Below are 15,292 nucleotides of genomic sequence, written 5' to 3' on the forward strand. Positions count from 1 at the left end.
GTAAGTTCTGAGGTGTTGGGAAAATAAATACCAGAATTTTTAAGTTTAATTAAGTTGAATAAATCAAATTTATATGTTTGCATCAAGTTAATGACAAAACATAAGTTGATTCCACCGAATCCCTGTTTTTTTTTTTTTTTTTTTTTACAGTGTATGGGAGAATGTTTGCTCACTTTTGTTGAGGAAAAAGGATGGACAACTTGCACACAAACACACCTGAGAGTGAACACCTGGTCTGAGGGTGACTGTAGGATTTCAGCACAGGGCACACCCTTGCTTCATACTCCTACTTTTGGATTTACAGAGGCTTTCCGTCTGTAATCTTGCCTTCTTTATGATCACATTGTCGGTGGAAACAGTAGCCAAAGACGGTGTTTAAACAATCAGACGAGGGTGTGTGCTCTCTGCTAGTTATTGTAAGTGATTTCCTCAGGCGATGGGAATCATGTCATTTTATTGGAGATTTACGGCAAACTCTTGATGATACCGTTTGCAATCACAGAATGGTTTCTTGCCTCATCTTTTTCCTCTTCTAATATCCTGTGCCTAATTTTTATTTTTACCTTTTTTTTTTTCTGCATCCTTTCCCTCCAGAGTGCAAAAATCCCATGAGTAGGTGAGGTTGGGTTTTTGGGGTGAGAAGGGCTTCTTAGTGAAAAGATTTAGCAGCATGGGAATCCATAGCCACCACTTGAGCTGCCATCTCCCCAGCTGTTTGTGAAACACCTCACATGGTTTCTACACACTTGATTGTAGCTGCAGGCGCGAAGAGTCCTCATTGCATATAAATTACAGAAGTGGGAAGTGATTATTATAAAATTCCCGCTTTCCCTTTTTTCCACTCCACTCTGCAGAAGTGGTATAATTGAGTGGAGTACAAAAGCCGTGCTGTGAGGGGAGAGAGGGAGAGGGTTGCTAAAAAGGCAATATTGCAGGGATGGTTATTGCATATACCTCGTAGACACACGTACACACAAACACAGACTCATGCTGCTCAGAAACCATGGCAGGATGGTGGTGGAATCTGACAGAATACAAGCGCAGAGACACCGGCATCACGTCAGTAAAATCCTCCCTAAGAAAAAACAAAAAAAACAAAAACGAAACGTCCCATTTCCCTTCCCCACCCCCAATTTCAGACGGCACGCCAAGTCATTGGCTCCCCGTGCTGAAACACACTGGAGTGTCTCCTCCATGGAGGGCTCCCTGCCAGCTCCAGTTCCGCACAATGAATTTCTCTTAAAACCACATCTGAGAGGTTCTTTAGAAGGGCCGGCCAAGCCTGGATATGAAATTCCAAATGGAACGTTTTCTTTTCAATCCTCGCCGCCTCTCCTCTTTCACTCTCCCTGAAAAATATGAATAGAAAGATCCTAAGCCTATTATTTCTCCTATACAATAAAAAGGGACCTCCAATATGGCCGCCCTCCATTGCAACACCGCTGCTGCTTCTGCCGCTGCTGCTAAGAACTTTCAGAGTCAGGGTTGGGATGAGAGGGGATCAAATTGCAGCGACGTGGCGTGACCCTCATGGTTGTGGTCACTTTAGTGTCTCCAACTACTTCCTCCAGGAAATTGGTAAAAGGGTGTCGTGCGATTTTGTGTGCGTAAACTTGCCAAGAGCTGCAAAGTGGGCGCACTGGGCCAACAAGTCTCCACCTGGAAGAATTAAAATTGTGGCTCCATGACGACTGTTAATGACTGTAACTCTAAAGTGAAACAGTCAAAGCATGTTAGGATTTTACCCTGATGCGATTTTCCCATCATACTTGGAGAGATATGAAGATGTAAGAAACCTAGATGACAATTCATTGCTCCTCCTGTCTTCAGAGAGTAAACTATGGTGAGTTATGGCATGCAGTTTATGTAAATGTGCTCCCAGTAGCCATAAATTCTGTATTGGTCACAGAGGTTTTTCCTTGGTGGATTTTGCCACAATGGAGGCAGTTTATTAAGAAGTTGAGAAAAATGGGATTTGACAGCTGTAACTGAGGAAAAGCATAAAAGAGGGCTCTCTTTCTCCTCTATGGCAGCAGCCTCTAGCTTTCTGAGGTGCTAAGCAGTCCATCACCTTTTATTTTTCTGCAGCAACCTAGTTTATGTGAGTGTGAACAAGTATGAGAGACTAACTTTTGTTTCCACTTGCTTTTCTCTCATTTACAAGTTGGAGAAGACTTCCAGCTAAAATGATAATCCCCCAGGTTCTTATCTCATTCCCACAGGATAACAAATGGGAGTGGAGAGGCGTAAAATAATATGGCCGAGAATGCTATCATTTTAGCCCCTGGTGTAGGCATGTCCCAGCCATCCTTTGGTCCCGGTTAGCCCTCCTTTAGGGTTTGCAGCCACTGCTAATAAGCTATAAGCCCTCCCCTTTGTAGGATGAGGTCTGACACTCCCACACTTGCAGATTATCCCGTCACCTTTGACTCTTGTTGACCGGGGTCAAAGAACCACCACACTCACCTGGGCTAATGTGAAAAGCCTTTGCATCATGACTTAATTAGTTTTCAGCCCAGATTTGTTGTGTTTTTGCTGAATTGAGCAGCATGTATAATCTCAGATGGTGTGATGTGGACCATAGATTAAAAAAAAAAGACAGATACCTCATTGGCTGCTGCTGTATGACTGCACCATCGCTATATTGGAGTGGTTAGGAGTCACAAGTAAACAATACAGATGCAGATTTCACAACATGACTGCAACTCAATTAGTTCTGAGCTGATTTTGAAATTGAAAATGATACTGGTTACTTGTTGGAATTAAACTCTGCTACTGGGGTGATCTAATCATTAACCTTCTGAATAGCTCTGATCTATAAATGGGCTAGATTTTAAATTTCAGCTTTTGTGAGTTAGATTTCTGTGTCTATTATATTGTCATAAAACTGCCTGGTTGCTTGTTATTATATAATGATAAACAATTTTTTTTCCCCCAGACTTGAGTGAAAAGACAAACATCCAGTCAGGTCATTGGTGCAACGCAAGACACACATGATAACTCCACTTCTGCAGGCTGGACAGTTGCCAATACGCAAACACTGTCACAAATATTGTAAACCTAATATAAAATCTCCTAATATAAAACCTAATATAAGATCTCCCACCAGTAACTGGATTTTCAATGTTTAATTTTTCGCATTTATAACAAACCAAATTTAATGAAAATCAGTTCAGAATTAAGTGAGTCGCGGTCGATTTTGTCGTGAAATCTGCATCTGTCAGTACAGATTGTTTACCGGCGGATCTTGACGCGGTATCTTCTTTTCTGTATCTATGATGTTGACTGTGCCAGACGGCTTATGAGGCTCATATCAAGGGAGGAACGAGGAACGAAAGTGGCCCTGGGAGATGAGATTCCCAGCCCGATAAAGAGCCTGATGCGGATGACGTCGCGTCATGTGGTTGTGACAGCCTTTTTCGACACACACACACACACACCACACATACTGCCCTTTGTGTTCCCAGTTAGGACGTTCCCAGAAGGTGGAGGGAGAGGGAGAGGGAGAGGGGGCGTCTTAAGTTGAGACCGGTGCCAGTCTGCGAGAGGTTCGGGGAAACGCAGACATTCCAGCCACCCTTGTGTCCAAGGGGTTTGGTGTGTGTGTGTCTGTGTGTGTGTGGGCAAGGACGGCCACCAGTCACCATATATCACTAGCAGAGGGAAGAAACCAAGTACAAATACTTAAGTAAAGTACAGATACCTGACAACTCTACTTAAGCCAAGTAATTGAGTATTTATTTATCTGACAACTTTTTACTTTTACTACATTTTAACAAATTTCTGCACTTCCTACTCCTTACATTTTCAAAACAGGCCCATTAAGTTTTAATGCATTTGAGGTGAATTATTGATTACTTTTATTTTGCATCATAGTGCATCTTTCAGCCAAATGAATGGGACAGTAGCACAGAAAAGATTCTGGCAGATGCTGTTTGCACCCGGGTTGGAATGGCCAGTGAGGCTATTTGCACCTGAATGTGCTAGCATGGCAGTGACGAGCAGCCAGTCTGTAGTCAACAATGCTGTTTGGACTGGATATTAATAGTTAGTGTGGGAATTTACACCCACATGACAGAAACAAACCATGAACTCTATTTAAACCTAACCAAGTGATTTTGTTGCCTAAACCCAAACAAACTGCAACTGAAATTGACAAATAATAACAGGTACCACTGTCACGTCAAGTCACACTACTGTCAATTTCTAATCGCCGCAGGCAGGACTCAAACTGCATTCCCACAGTAAAGCCTTGCTCTTAACCCATTCATCCACCACAGTCTCTTATCATCAAGGAATTTATCGCTCTTCATAGCTAAAATAAGGGGGTTGGGTGTGAATAGCCAAATTGCTGTCATTTGGCTACTTGTACCCAGGTACAAATAGACACTCTAAAAGATTAATTTGGGTATCCATCGGTGCATATTGCAAGATGAAAACAACCTATGAGGTTCAGTTAACTTTGCAGAGAAATAGCTGGTAGAAATGTCCTTCAGAGGGACACTTTTTACTCTTTATACTCTGAGTTCTGTACTTTTCATTTTTACTTGAGTAAAGAAGTTGAATCAGTACTTCACTTCTTTTTTTTTACATCTACTATCTGTACTTCTACTTGAGTAAAGAATGTTTGTACTTTGCCACCTCTGGTTAGCGCTGCAGGAATGTCACCTTGGCGGACACCTCACTAGGGCGACGCCGTGAGAGCTAATAAACAGTCCCTTGATTATTTCGTCTCTTCAGAAATTCACGCTCGTACTAAATTTAGATGAGTTTCTCCAACAACATTATTAATCAGGTGATTTTCCCGTGAGAGCCTCTGATTACAATTTCATGAAACTCTTTGATTCAAAGCTTGTGGGAGCCGCTTGGTGTAAGACGCTTCTCACCCAGCGGTGAACTGATGTCTCTCCGATTAGCCATATATCCTGTGGAGGTGATATTTTGACTCCAGCTCAGCTCTGGGCTTCAGATCGTGAATAGTAGATTTAGCATGGCTAAGCATTACCATGTGTTCAGTGCTGCTGAAGCATGTAAGCGCTGTTGGCTGGCTGGGGGTAGGGGGCCGGGGTTTTTTGGGGCCTGGCTCTGTCTATTTTAGTTGTCAGGAGGAGGCAGGTCTCTCTCTGAGTCAGCCGGGGATGGGGGGCCTGTGGCCAGGCCGCTGTTGACGTGATTACCCCTGCATTAAGTACTGCTGCAGACATCTGTCTCACTCGCGCTCTCCCCCCTTCTCCTCCTCCCCCTCCTCCTCCATCCCTCATCTCTCCTTCCCCCGGCTCTTGCTCTGTAATGAACTCCCCTTATTCACCAGCTAATGACTGCCTTTGATCTCCCGCCTAAGACCTCTGCTCTAACTCTACCCTGCGAATCTCTCTTTTCTCCCCCCCCTCTCTGGTCTATCGCTTGTTCACTCCTATTCGCTCCAGCTCTGTTTGCGTCTTACTCTTCTTTTGCTGTCTCAAGCACGCTCATGCATCTCTTTGACTTGTTTTTCCTCCTTCCTTCAGGGAATAGGGTTTTTTGGTCCTGCTGACCTAGGCTAAACAAAGTTTTGAGGTGCTGGGCTCAGGCTACTAAAGAAGAATAAACTGAAGGGAAAAAGTAACTACAAAACATTTCTTCACCTACCCACATCTACAAAGAGGCAGACCACCCGCACTACATGCGCCGTACCAGTCCCCCCCCAGAGCATGTGGCGGGGAGCGGGGCCATATTGTGCATTGGAATAATGCAGCCGAAGCTCATGTATAATGTCATCACTCTTTCATAATGTTTTTAAATCTTCTTGTGTTTTTCTCCACAGTCCAACAAAGTCCCCGTGGTGCAGCCGTCCCATGCAGTCCACCCACTCACCCCGCTGATCACGTACAGTGACGAGCACTTCGCCCCAGGGTCCCATTCTGGTCATCACCCCCAGGATGCCAACAACAAACAAGGTAGAGAGCGAGCAGACAAATCAGAGCACGACACAACACTCACAGCTGGTGCAACAACCGTGTGGCAGCAGGTCTCTGGAATGATCAGTGTTCCCAAATATTATGGATGTTCCTGTCATCTTTTTGATTTGCAAATTCAAAGCAGAGGCAACATTTTACATTACTAAATGACTATAACTGATGGCAGAAATTCAGAATCTTACGATAATATTTAGGAATATTTTATATTTAATTAAAGTATGTGTAAGATTTAGTATGTTTTCATTAGTGTTAATGAAAAAACAATTCTTATTTTCAGATGATTTATCTTAGAAGGAGCTGTTTATTTCTCCAGAAGGCGCATGTCCTCCTCCACGGAGTCCGCCATGTTGCACTGCCATGTTTTTTACAGTAAGCTCAGAATAGAAAAACCAAACACTGACTCTAGATGGGACCTTTCAAATATTTCCACTTAATAAGATTACTATCTGTGCTGATACTGTCCCGATGAGGATCAACGCATCCTTATGAAACATGAAACATGAATTTGCAGTGGGATTTACTGTCGGTTTTGCATCCTTCCAACTTTCATCTAATATTTCAAGTCTGTGAGAACAACAGTAACAGCTTAATTTAAAGTCAAAGAAAGAATTAAGTGACCCTGTTTGTTTCCATTTGAAGTAATAATATTATATTGATGTTGGCTGGATTGTGTGTTGCTCTGCTGTAGGGCTTTAAAGGGACAGTTCACTCCAAAGTCAAAACAGATTTTTCCTCTGGCCTGTAGTGCTGATTATCCATCTAGATTGCTTTGGTGTGAGTTTTGAAGATTTCAGCCGAAGAGATGTCAGCCTTCTGTTGAATATAACGGAACTAGATGGTTCTCAGCTTGTGTTGCTAAAAGCACCAAAAAATGCACTTAAAAAAACTCAACAAAAAGCAAAACTCAATCATGTCTCTGTCCAGAAGTCACAAACCGTTTCCTCAGGATAAAACCACAGACCTTTTTGTGAGCAGGATTCATTTAGGAACTGTTTTCTTTATACGGAACTACACCTGCCAACCACATCGCTGGACAGAAGGAAGTGCACATCATGCTGTCAGCAGCACAAGCCTCTCGTCCATGAGTACATGCAAACATTAATGGCGTCCTCCTGGCCTGAGCTGTAATGCAGAGAAATGGTTGGCAGGTGTAGTTCAGTAGGAAGAAAATAGAAAATAGCTCACAACAAAGTCTGTGGATTATGTTGAGTAACCGGGTCATTATTTCTGGAAAAAGACAGTTTTCTAAATCATTTTTCTTTTTTTTGCACTTTGAGCACAAGAAACAGAGGACCATGAAGTTACATTACATTTGACAGAATGCAGACAAAACTCTGCAACTCACACCAAAACTATCTAGATGGTTGAATAGCACTACAGAGGGAAAATGTGTAAGTATAATTTAGGGTGAATTGTCCATTTAATGGAGAGATTGTACAGCACCAAACTTTCTGTCAGTGTGAAGTTTGAAGAAGTCTAAAAGAAGAAGTCTTAAAGAAACTGTGTTAAACAGGGTTACCACAGTCCTTGTTTATGCTTTGCAGACTCTGAAATAAAGCCAGATATTTACCAAAATAGTTCAGTAATGCCCAACAATGACCTCAGTCTGCATCAAACTGAACCTAAATACCTAAAAAAAAAAAATGTTGTTACATCCTTATCAGCCATCACTGTCAGAAATCAATAAGAGACACACAAACTAAAATGTGTCACAGCAAAGTCATCCTTTCTACCAGCTCTTCTTAACATGAACTCATTTGAAGCAGCCTTTGGGACGGCGCGCTGAGCTCTGCTGCCCTCTCCCTCTGCACTCTCTGCCTCTCAGTAACAACATCAAGCCGCCGCTCTGACAGCTGCAGAGGAGCTCCTCAGCAGTTTGGATGAGCTCCTCAGCACCGCGCAGCTGGAGACTTTGGCAGCTTCTCACGAAATGCGAAAAAGACGTGGGCCCCTCCATAGTTCGGTCCCGCACCCTTTTTCTTCTTCTGCTGGCTTTCTTCTCCTGCGGCTGCCAGTTGAAAAGGAGGAGAGGGATCAGACAGGATGTAGGCGATGATGAAGATGATGATGATGAGGCTGGGAGGTTCTGAAGGACCAGCTATAAATAACAATGTGGAACTGAGCGCAAGAGTACACAGCGTAGTGAGATGAAGGGAGCGAGACATATAAAGAAACTGTGCTCCACATATGTCAGAGGAATCATGCATCAGACACGTTTTTGTTGGATATTTTTCTAAAGGAAGCAGGAAAGGAGTTGTGTTGACATGGAATTGAGCAATAAGTACACTGTGCACACATGCACACATTCGATTTCAGAAATTTGTTGTCATGTAGTACAACATAGGAGCTAATCGTGGGCGCAGATCCTCATCTCTCCTCGTCCTCTCAATTCCCCCCCAACTTCTGAAAAACATGAAGACGCTTCCTCCAGTAAATTATCCCAATAAATTATGTAACTTAAAATCTATATATATATTTAATGGGATCTGACTTCACTTTTCAGGGTTCAGTGTTTACGGTCAAGCAGGTGGGTCAAGTATCTACTTGCTAAAAATCAGTTTTTACTTGTCCCTGTATAAATTTGAATAAACTTTACTCATTAGTGGTTATCAAAAAATCACAAAGACAAAAGTTAATTGCCATCTCGGGCTGCAACATTTTGTCCAAAATTTTGTCCCAGTTTCTCACAGTCCAGTTCCTTTTATCAATTAAAATAGCAATAGTGTCGTTCTTTCTCCACTTGGCCAATAGGGCAAGGGAGCTGCCAGATTTACTAGCCCGATGTGGCATTTTGTTTGCCCCAGGCAAACAGGCAATCCATTTTGTTGAGCTCTGCTTTTGAAATGATTCACACACAAAAAACATCATGTTTTTGTCTGTTAATGTCCCTCCTATGTATCCTGCTCACTGTTATGAATCACATACATTACTTTCCTGTCACGGGATGAAAACAAGTGCTATAAAAATGACCCGCGCCAATCATTTCCTGTGCATCTGTGGCAAACACTTTGACAGGTTAGTTAATGATGTGAAAGAGGAAACAGCATGTGTGCAGACTGTACCTGTAGATCAAAATTAACCAGAGAAGAATGTTATTGACTGTAACTAAGTTTTTACTATGAATATACACCTGATTTTTGAATGGAGTTTGGTTTAAAGCTAATACAAGTAGTTTTTAACTGGTTATGAAACATGTAATGCAGTTGCCTCTGTATGACCTATAGTTCATAAGCAAACAAGACCACCAGCAAGATTTTCTTATTTCTTTGTAGCTGTTTTTAATCCTTGCCGCTGGGTCGGACACTCCCTGTGATCAGATGAAACAAGCCTGTGTCGTAAGCGAGTAGTAAGTTAGCTGGTTTGAAGAAAGTAGGAGAAGATTTTTAATTTGATCATTTTGTTTTTGATGTCATAGTTTGTGTTTATGGTGGTGGAAACGCAACCGCTGTTGTCCACAGTTGCCTCCAAAGTCAACAAAATCTGAAGGTTTCTTGTAGTAGCTTTAACTGTCTGTCCACCCAAAAGACTACAGCGAGCAGAGGGTATTTTAATGTTAATAATCCACATGAATTGAGCTGACCTACAGTCACATAATGAACATTATAAACAGCATGAAGTAACTAAAACAGATTTTTACAGAGACGTGTTGAAAAAAGGTCAGAGTAAATAAGTCCAGAGGTCTGTATAGAGCTGCAATGATTAATTGGTTAAGAATTGATTACTCAAACCAATTGTCAAAATCGTTGCTAATTCATTTAATAGTTTTTCAATACAAAAAAAGTTTTCAGCTTCTCAGATGTGAATATTTTCTAGTTACTTCTTTATGAGAGTAAACTGAAAATCTGTAGTCAAAACAAAACACTGAGGATGTCGTCTTGGGCTTGACTGACATTTTTCTGACACTTTATAGACCAAACAACTAATCAATTAATCAAGGAAATAATCCACAGATTATTCGACAATGAAATGAATCATTAGTTGCGTCCCTATAGCTGCTCCCTTGGAGCTAAAGCTCTTCATTTTCACTGCTCATGTTGGTCTTTTCCAGTCCGTAGAGATCCAGTGAGTTTCTGACAAACACAGAAGAGCAGAAAAAAGACCCCCTGGAGGTCTTTTTTCCTCACTATATTTGATCTTTGCACTTGCAGCCCAACAGAAATCCATGTCCAAGCGATCCAGTTGCAGAATTAGCTGCAAATGATTTCCCTAGGCATATTCATGTGCGTGTATACCAGCAGAGCTAAGCTGAAGATGCTTAAAACGAAATCTTCTCTTATTCTCTTTCTTGCTGTCCCTCTCTTTCTCTCTCTCTCTCTCTCTCGCTCTCCCTCTCTCTCTCATATCGACGAATTGCTGCTCCGTCCTTCCTTAGTGGGCTCAGACTTTGATCTGCTCGTTAATTATGAAAAACAATCATGGATTTTCTCATTATGAGCTCTAATATGCGCAGGGCCGCAATGCAGGATGGAAGGTTGAGGGTGTGTGTGTGTGTGTGTGTGTGGTGGTGGTGGGGGGGGGGGCTTTGAACATTTTACATGTGAACCTTCTATGTATTTTGTTTAAAGAAATTTAAATCTAACACAGGAACACTAATTTGAATAGAGATTATTTCCAGGTTTCACAATGAGCACTCATGTCAGTGTTGCTTGTTTTGAGAGGAAATGCAAGTGTGAAGCTGTGCTGGGCGTCAACGGGAAAGTGTGAAAAGGGGGGAGTGAGTAATTAGGCACCTTAGGGGTGTGAGTGACAAGGTTAACACGCTGGGGCTCTTGCCTCCTCCCTTGCCACCTCGCCCCTTGCCTCCTTCCCTTCTTGCCCTCAGGAGGGCCCTCAGGAGTGTTACGTGGTGGATTAGTGGGCAGGGGGTAGTGCTATGCACGCTATGAATCCGGCGTTGCAACATTGGCTTTGGAGATATAAGCCCCCCTGCTCGGCCTGCTTCTCTAAGGAGGGAGGCCCCTTCAGACCACAGCCTGGAGAGAGAAAGAGGAAGAGAAAAAGATAGAGGCAGGGAGAAAAGACTGGCTCCAGCAGGGATTAGAAGATGGTGCTAATCTGGAGGCATTTGCCCTCTTTTTCTTTCTTTGTGTGTGTGTGTGTGTGTGTTTGAGCACACTGAAATAGTATTTTCTGATATCTACAGACTTTAAATCACATTATTACTCTCCCTGCTGTAACATTAAAAACAAATAAGTTAAATTTTAGTCACTTTATTGCTCAATTTCCGGTTAAGTCTTCCTTGCGGAAAGGGACCCCTTCACCTTGAAACCCAGCAGGAACAGGCGAGCTGGAGATGGAGGAGCTTAGTCCTGAAGATCCACCGACAGTTAGTCCAAGTCAATCCCGTGTCTACAGGGAGAGCCGCAGCCTCCGCCACAAAGAGGAAGCCTCAATTAACCAGCTTAAAGATGCTGAAACACACTGGAAGGACTTGAGCTAAGCAGGGAAAATATTATCCTTTTCTTACCGGTTGATAATATGAGGTCAAACGGCGCGTTCAAGCCCTGACATGTGTGCCGTCCTTGACTTGTAGTGAACCAGGATGGGAAAGGTGAAGTAATGCATTTTAAACAAAACAAAATAAACTTAGCCAAAGGTCTGCTTGTTTTTAGTTTTTACGTGTAGCTCTGAGGCTTCCTCTGATTTTTAAAGCTCTATAAAGGCTAAGTTCATGTTTCCAAGTACAAGAATGAACTTTCACAAAATGTTGCTCATTATATGGATGCAAAAATCAAACGCTTCCTTTCATAAGGCTCTGATAGCTGTAGGTCCAGTGCCAGTGCTCTTTTTTTCTCCAAATTTAACCTCACTGCATGGAATGATTGTAAACATGTTTATATAAGATAACTGAGTCTAGGGGATTGCTGTGGCCAAACTGACTCAATGAATGCAACTGATGTAACTAGAAACAATTTGAAATTGATGAAGAAACTGTAATATGGATTGCTTGTCCTTTAGAATCATACTTTACTTTTCTAATCATCAAATTAGATATTCTTCGAAATGTATTTTATAATGGCCCAAATGAAGGCCACATGCAGAAATGCACTAGTCTCACAAATAAGTTGTTCTCTATATTTTTCACATGTGATAACGTTAGGCCCAACATTTGGTACTGAAGGGGATACTTGAGATTATTTGAACTGGGGTTGTATGAGGCATGAGGCACTTTCCCAAACTGGGGACATGTTGGTGGGCATCTACTGTAGGTAGGTGTGATTGTGTGATTTTGGTGAATCTGAACTAACCCTTTAAAACACTCATGTCACACAATAACACAAACAAACTCGTGGATTGAGGCAGCAGTAGACCAGCAACACAAGTGTTGTGCAAGGTTAAATAACTGATTTTTGCTAATGGAGTCTGGTTGATTTGGAGATAATGATATTTGGCTTATATAACAGCAGTTTCCGATTGAAAAGGCTGCCTGACAGCAAGGCATAGCTGTGAAGATATTCTAAATATAGCATACACTTGATACTGATATTGATGTTTTTTTCGTGTGGCGAAAATAAGTAGCAGTACACCAGTATTTCTGTTGCTTCTCTAAACCGTGGGCATGCCGACCACCATCTGTTGTGGGTAATAAACTGACTATTGCGAAGTGCCTCATACAACCCAACTTCCAGTAATCTGAACTATCCCTTTAATGCTCTGGGCTCATTTTGATTGGCGGTTAGAGCCACAGGATGCAGACATAATTGAAAAATTGATCGTACTTCAATATTTTCTAACAGTTGTGTCCCATTGTTGTTTGTCTAGGAATGCCAAGACATCACCCCGGACCAGACATGCCCAACTTCTACTCCCTGTCTCCTGGAGGAGTCGGGCAGATCACACCACCGCTGGGATGGTGAGTCACAGACAAAACAAAAGCAAAAAGCATGCACAGTTGATTCGTGTAAACAAGGAGCAATTACTCTCCTGTCTCTTCACATCCGATGCACACTGACTCTGTAGCAGCTCTGTGTGCTGACGGGGAGGAGTGGTGGCCTGCAGCAGCAGCAGTCGGCACAGGGGAGGTCTGCCTCTGGCTGTTCCTGCTGCACTGCTGCGGCTTCAGCCACACCGCTGCTCTGTGTGCCCAGCACATGTCAAACACATCACAGCATACGTGCCCCTGCATAACCATATGGCTGCTTAACCCCCATCAAAGCTTCCTGGAAGCACTTTGCTCTCTGAGCCTCACTTTGTGTTTGGGAAGCACTTTTTATAGTGTCTTTACCTCTTTTAATTCTTTTTTTTTTTTTGACTGTATCCTTGTCTTGGCCACTCTTGTGTTTTTCTTCCTTTTCTTGCCCTCTTTCTTTTTGTCTCCTTGCTATCTCTTCCTCTGTCAGCGTGATGTTTGTAAAGACAGGGCTTTAGGCATACACTGAGTGAAGCCAGATGTAAGGTGCAGGATCAGGCAACTATTGAAGCCCAACCGGGATGGTCTCCTCCTGCCTTCCTCCTCAGACCCCCTTAAATTTGAATACACAGTACTTTTCACGTTGGAACTCTTCCCCACTTTTCCACCTTGTTCTGATTTTGGATTTGGATTTGGGTTACAGTCCCTTGGATCACGGAAGTGTTGTGTTTGCAGCACTGAACATTGCTGATCAGCAAATTTCATGTTTTACAGAAATCTTTTTTTATAACGAACATTCAAACATAACCACAAAATGATGACGTGTTGAAACAAACAGACAAATGGAGCAAAATGGAAACTGGAGATACAGACGTTATGGACCCACTGATGACAAAAAACAAACTCTGCTTCTTATTATTTCATAAGAAAAGTCTCAAAGACTTTGAGACTGACAAGGAAAGAAAAACATGTCTAAAGATGTTTAGTAGAAATTCAAAGCAGTTCTGAAAGGAACTAAAATGAATTGAAAAATATTTTAAAAATACTAAAGACCACAGTGGGTTTCTGTCACTTCATCCCACTTTGTCTGAGCTGCAGTGAGATACACAAGCATAACTCACTGAGTTGATAATTACTGGATGTTTAGCTAAACAGTGGTATACAGTGCAAAACAAACATGTATGTTCCCATGTAATCATATAAACCAGTGATATACAACCTTTTTTATAATGGTGGTAATATGAGGCAGCATCCCTTGTTACAGATTGCAGTTTAATACAGAGTTTCTGTAGATTCTTAATAAGTCTAAAGCCCAATAATATGGATTTTAGGCTTTAAAATGTCTTAAAAATTACTTACTTCATTAGCTGGATTTAACTTCAGTCTCACTTTTATATGTGTTTTGGGGAAAAAAAATTTATATTGATCCCGCTGTGACAACTACAAATCGAAACCAGCATTGAACCAATAACCACTAATGCAAACTGCATGTGCTTTTTTTGCCAGCATGGACATGAAACAAGTCTTACATTGCATCCATTATGGTCTTAAAAAGTCTTAAATTTAACTTGTTGAAACTTACAGAAACCTAGATCAGTTTTAGAGGCCTGGAAAGGTAACAGCGCAGTATTCCACTGGAAATATTAGATTTTATTTTTCCTGTTTCCTACTTCGGCAATCAACTTATGATCCACTACATTCGTCTTGTGATCTCTTGTAGAGAAAGATTTTCATGTGGTCTTGTTTACTGTGTCCAGCAGGATATTATTATAATTATTATTGACTGCTGTCTTTGAGCTGAATTGCCCCTCGGGGATATTAAAGCTTTACTCTGCTCCCTGCTATATTCTAATATTGCAAGAAAGAGGTTGATGAAATCAGCGCTAAAGAAGATCTAGAGCTAAAGGAACAGCACACACAAGAACTACAGCCAGTAACTCCTCCTAAATATTAAGCACTTAACATTTAACATCAAGTAAATAAATATGTATTCCTTGTTTGTGACTGCTAATGAACGTAGGTGACATTTAGGCGACCTTTTCCATGCTACTGTCCTCCTTTGACCTCTTAAATTAATCAAAGTCTGCTGTTATTGCAGGTTCTCACACCACATGGTGCCCGGCCCCCCAGGTCCCCACGCCACAGGGATCCCCCACCCAGCCATCGTCAACCCACAGGTCAAACACGAGCCTCTGCATGAAACAGACATCATGCACATGTGAGTCCTGCAAACACAAAATACCTTCATCAAACACTCCTCTATCAGCAGTTTTTCTGAGATGACACACTTCCAGGTATTTATGCGCTCCACCACTACAGTAGGCCATCGCTGAACAAACCCTCTGTCAGAGCCTTGTTCTCATTCCCTTGATGTGAGCAGATAAGCAGCAAGGGCCCGCGCTCGCCTGATAACAGGCCTATGCTTCATTTGGCCTCAGGGATCACAACACACTTAGCCAGCAACAGATACAGGTCCTAGATTAGT

The 15,292-nt window shown here is 42.1% G+C and overlaps 1 protein-coding gene across 6 annotated transcripts in view; it reads left to right on the forward strand.

The window, feature by feature from the left end:
* The window catches only part of lef1 (lymphoid enhancer-binding factor 1), a 66,792-nt gene that overhangs the window by 28,987 nt on the left and 22,513 nt on the right, over positions 1–15,292 (forward strand). For all 6 annotated transcript variants that reach the window (XM_084715225.1, XM_084715224.1, XM_084715223.1 and 3 more), the window contains exons 4-6: positions 5,804–5,936; positions 12,720–12,810; positions 14,906–15,025. In XM_084715225.1, the coding sequence (XP_084571351.1) occupies positions 5,804–5,936; positions 12,720–12,810; positions 14,906–15,025 (344 nt within the window). The remainder of the gene's footprint in view (positions 1–5,803; positions 5,937–12,719; positions 12,811–14,905; positions 15,026–15,292) is intronic.

This window comes from Lutjanus erythropterus, chromosome 3 (assembly GCF_056507025.1).
Source record: "Lutjanus erythropterus isolate fLutEry1 chromosome 3, fLutEry1.hap2, whole genome shotgun sequence".
In the NCBI taxonomy this organism is placed as follows: Eukaryota; Metazoa; Chordata; class Actinopteri; order Lutjaniformes; family Lutjanidae; genus Lutjanus; species Lutjanus erythropterus.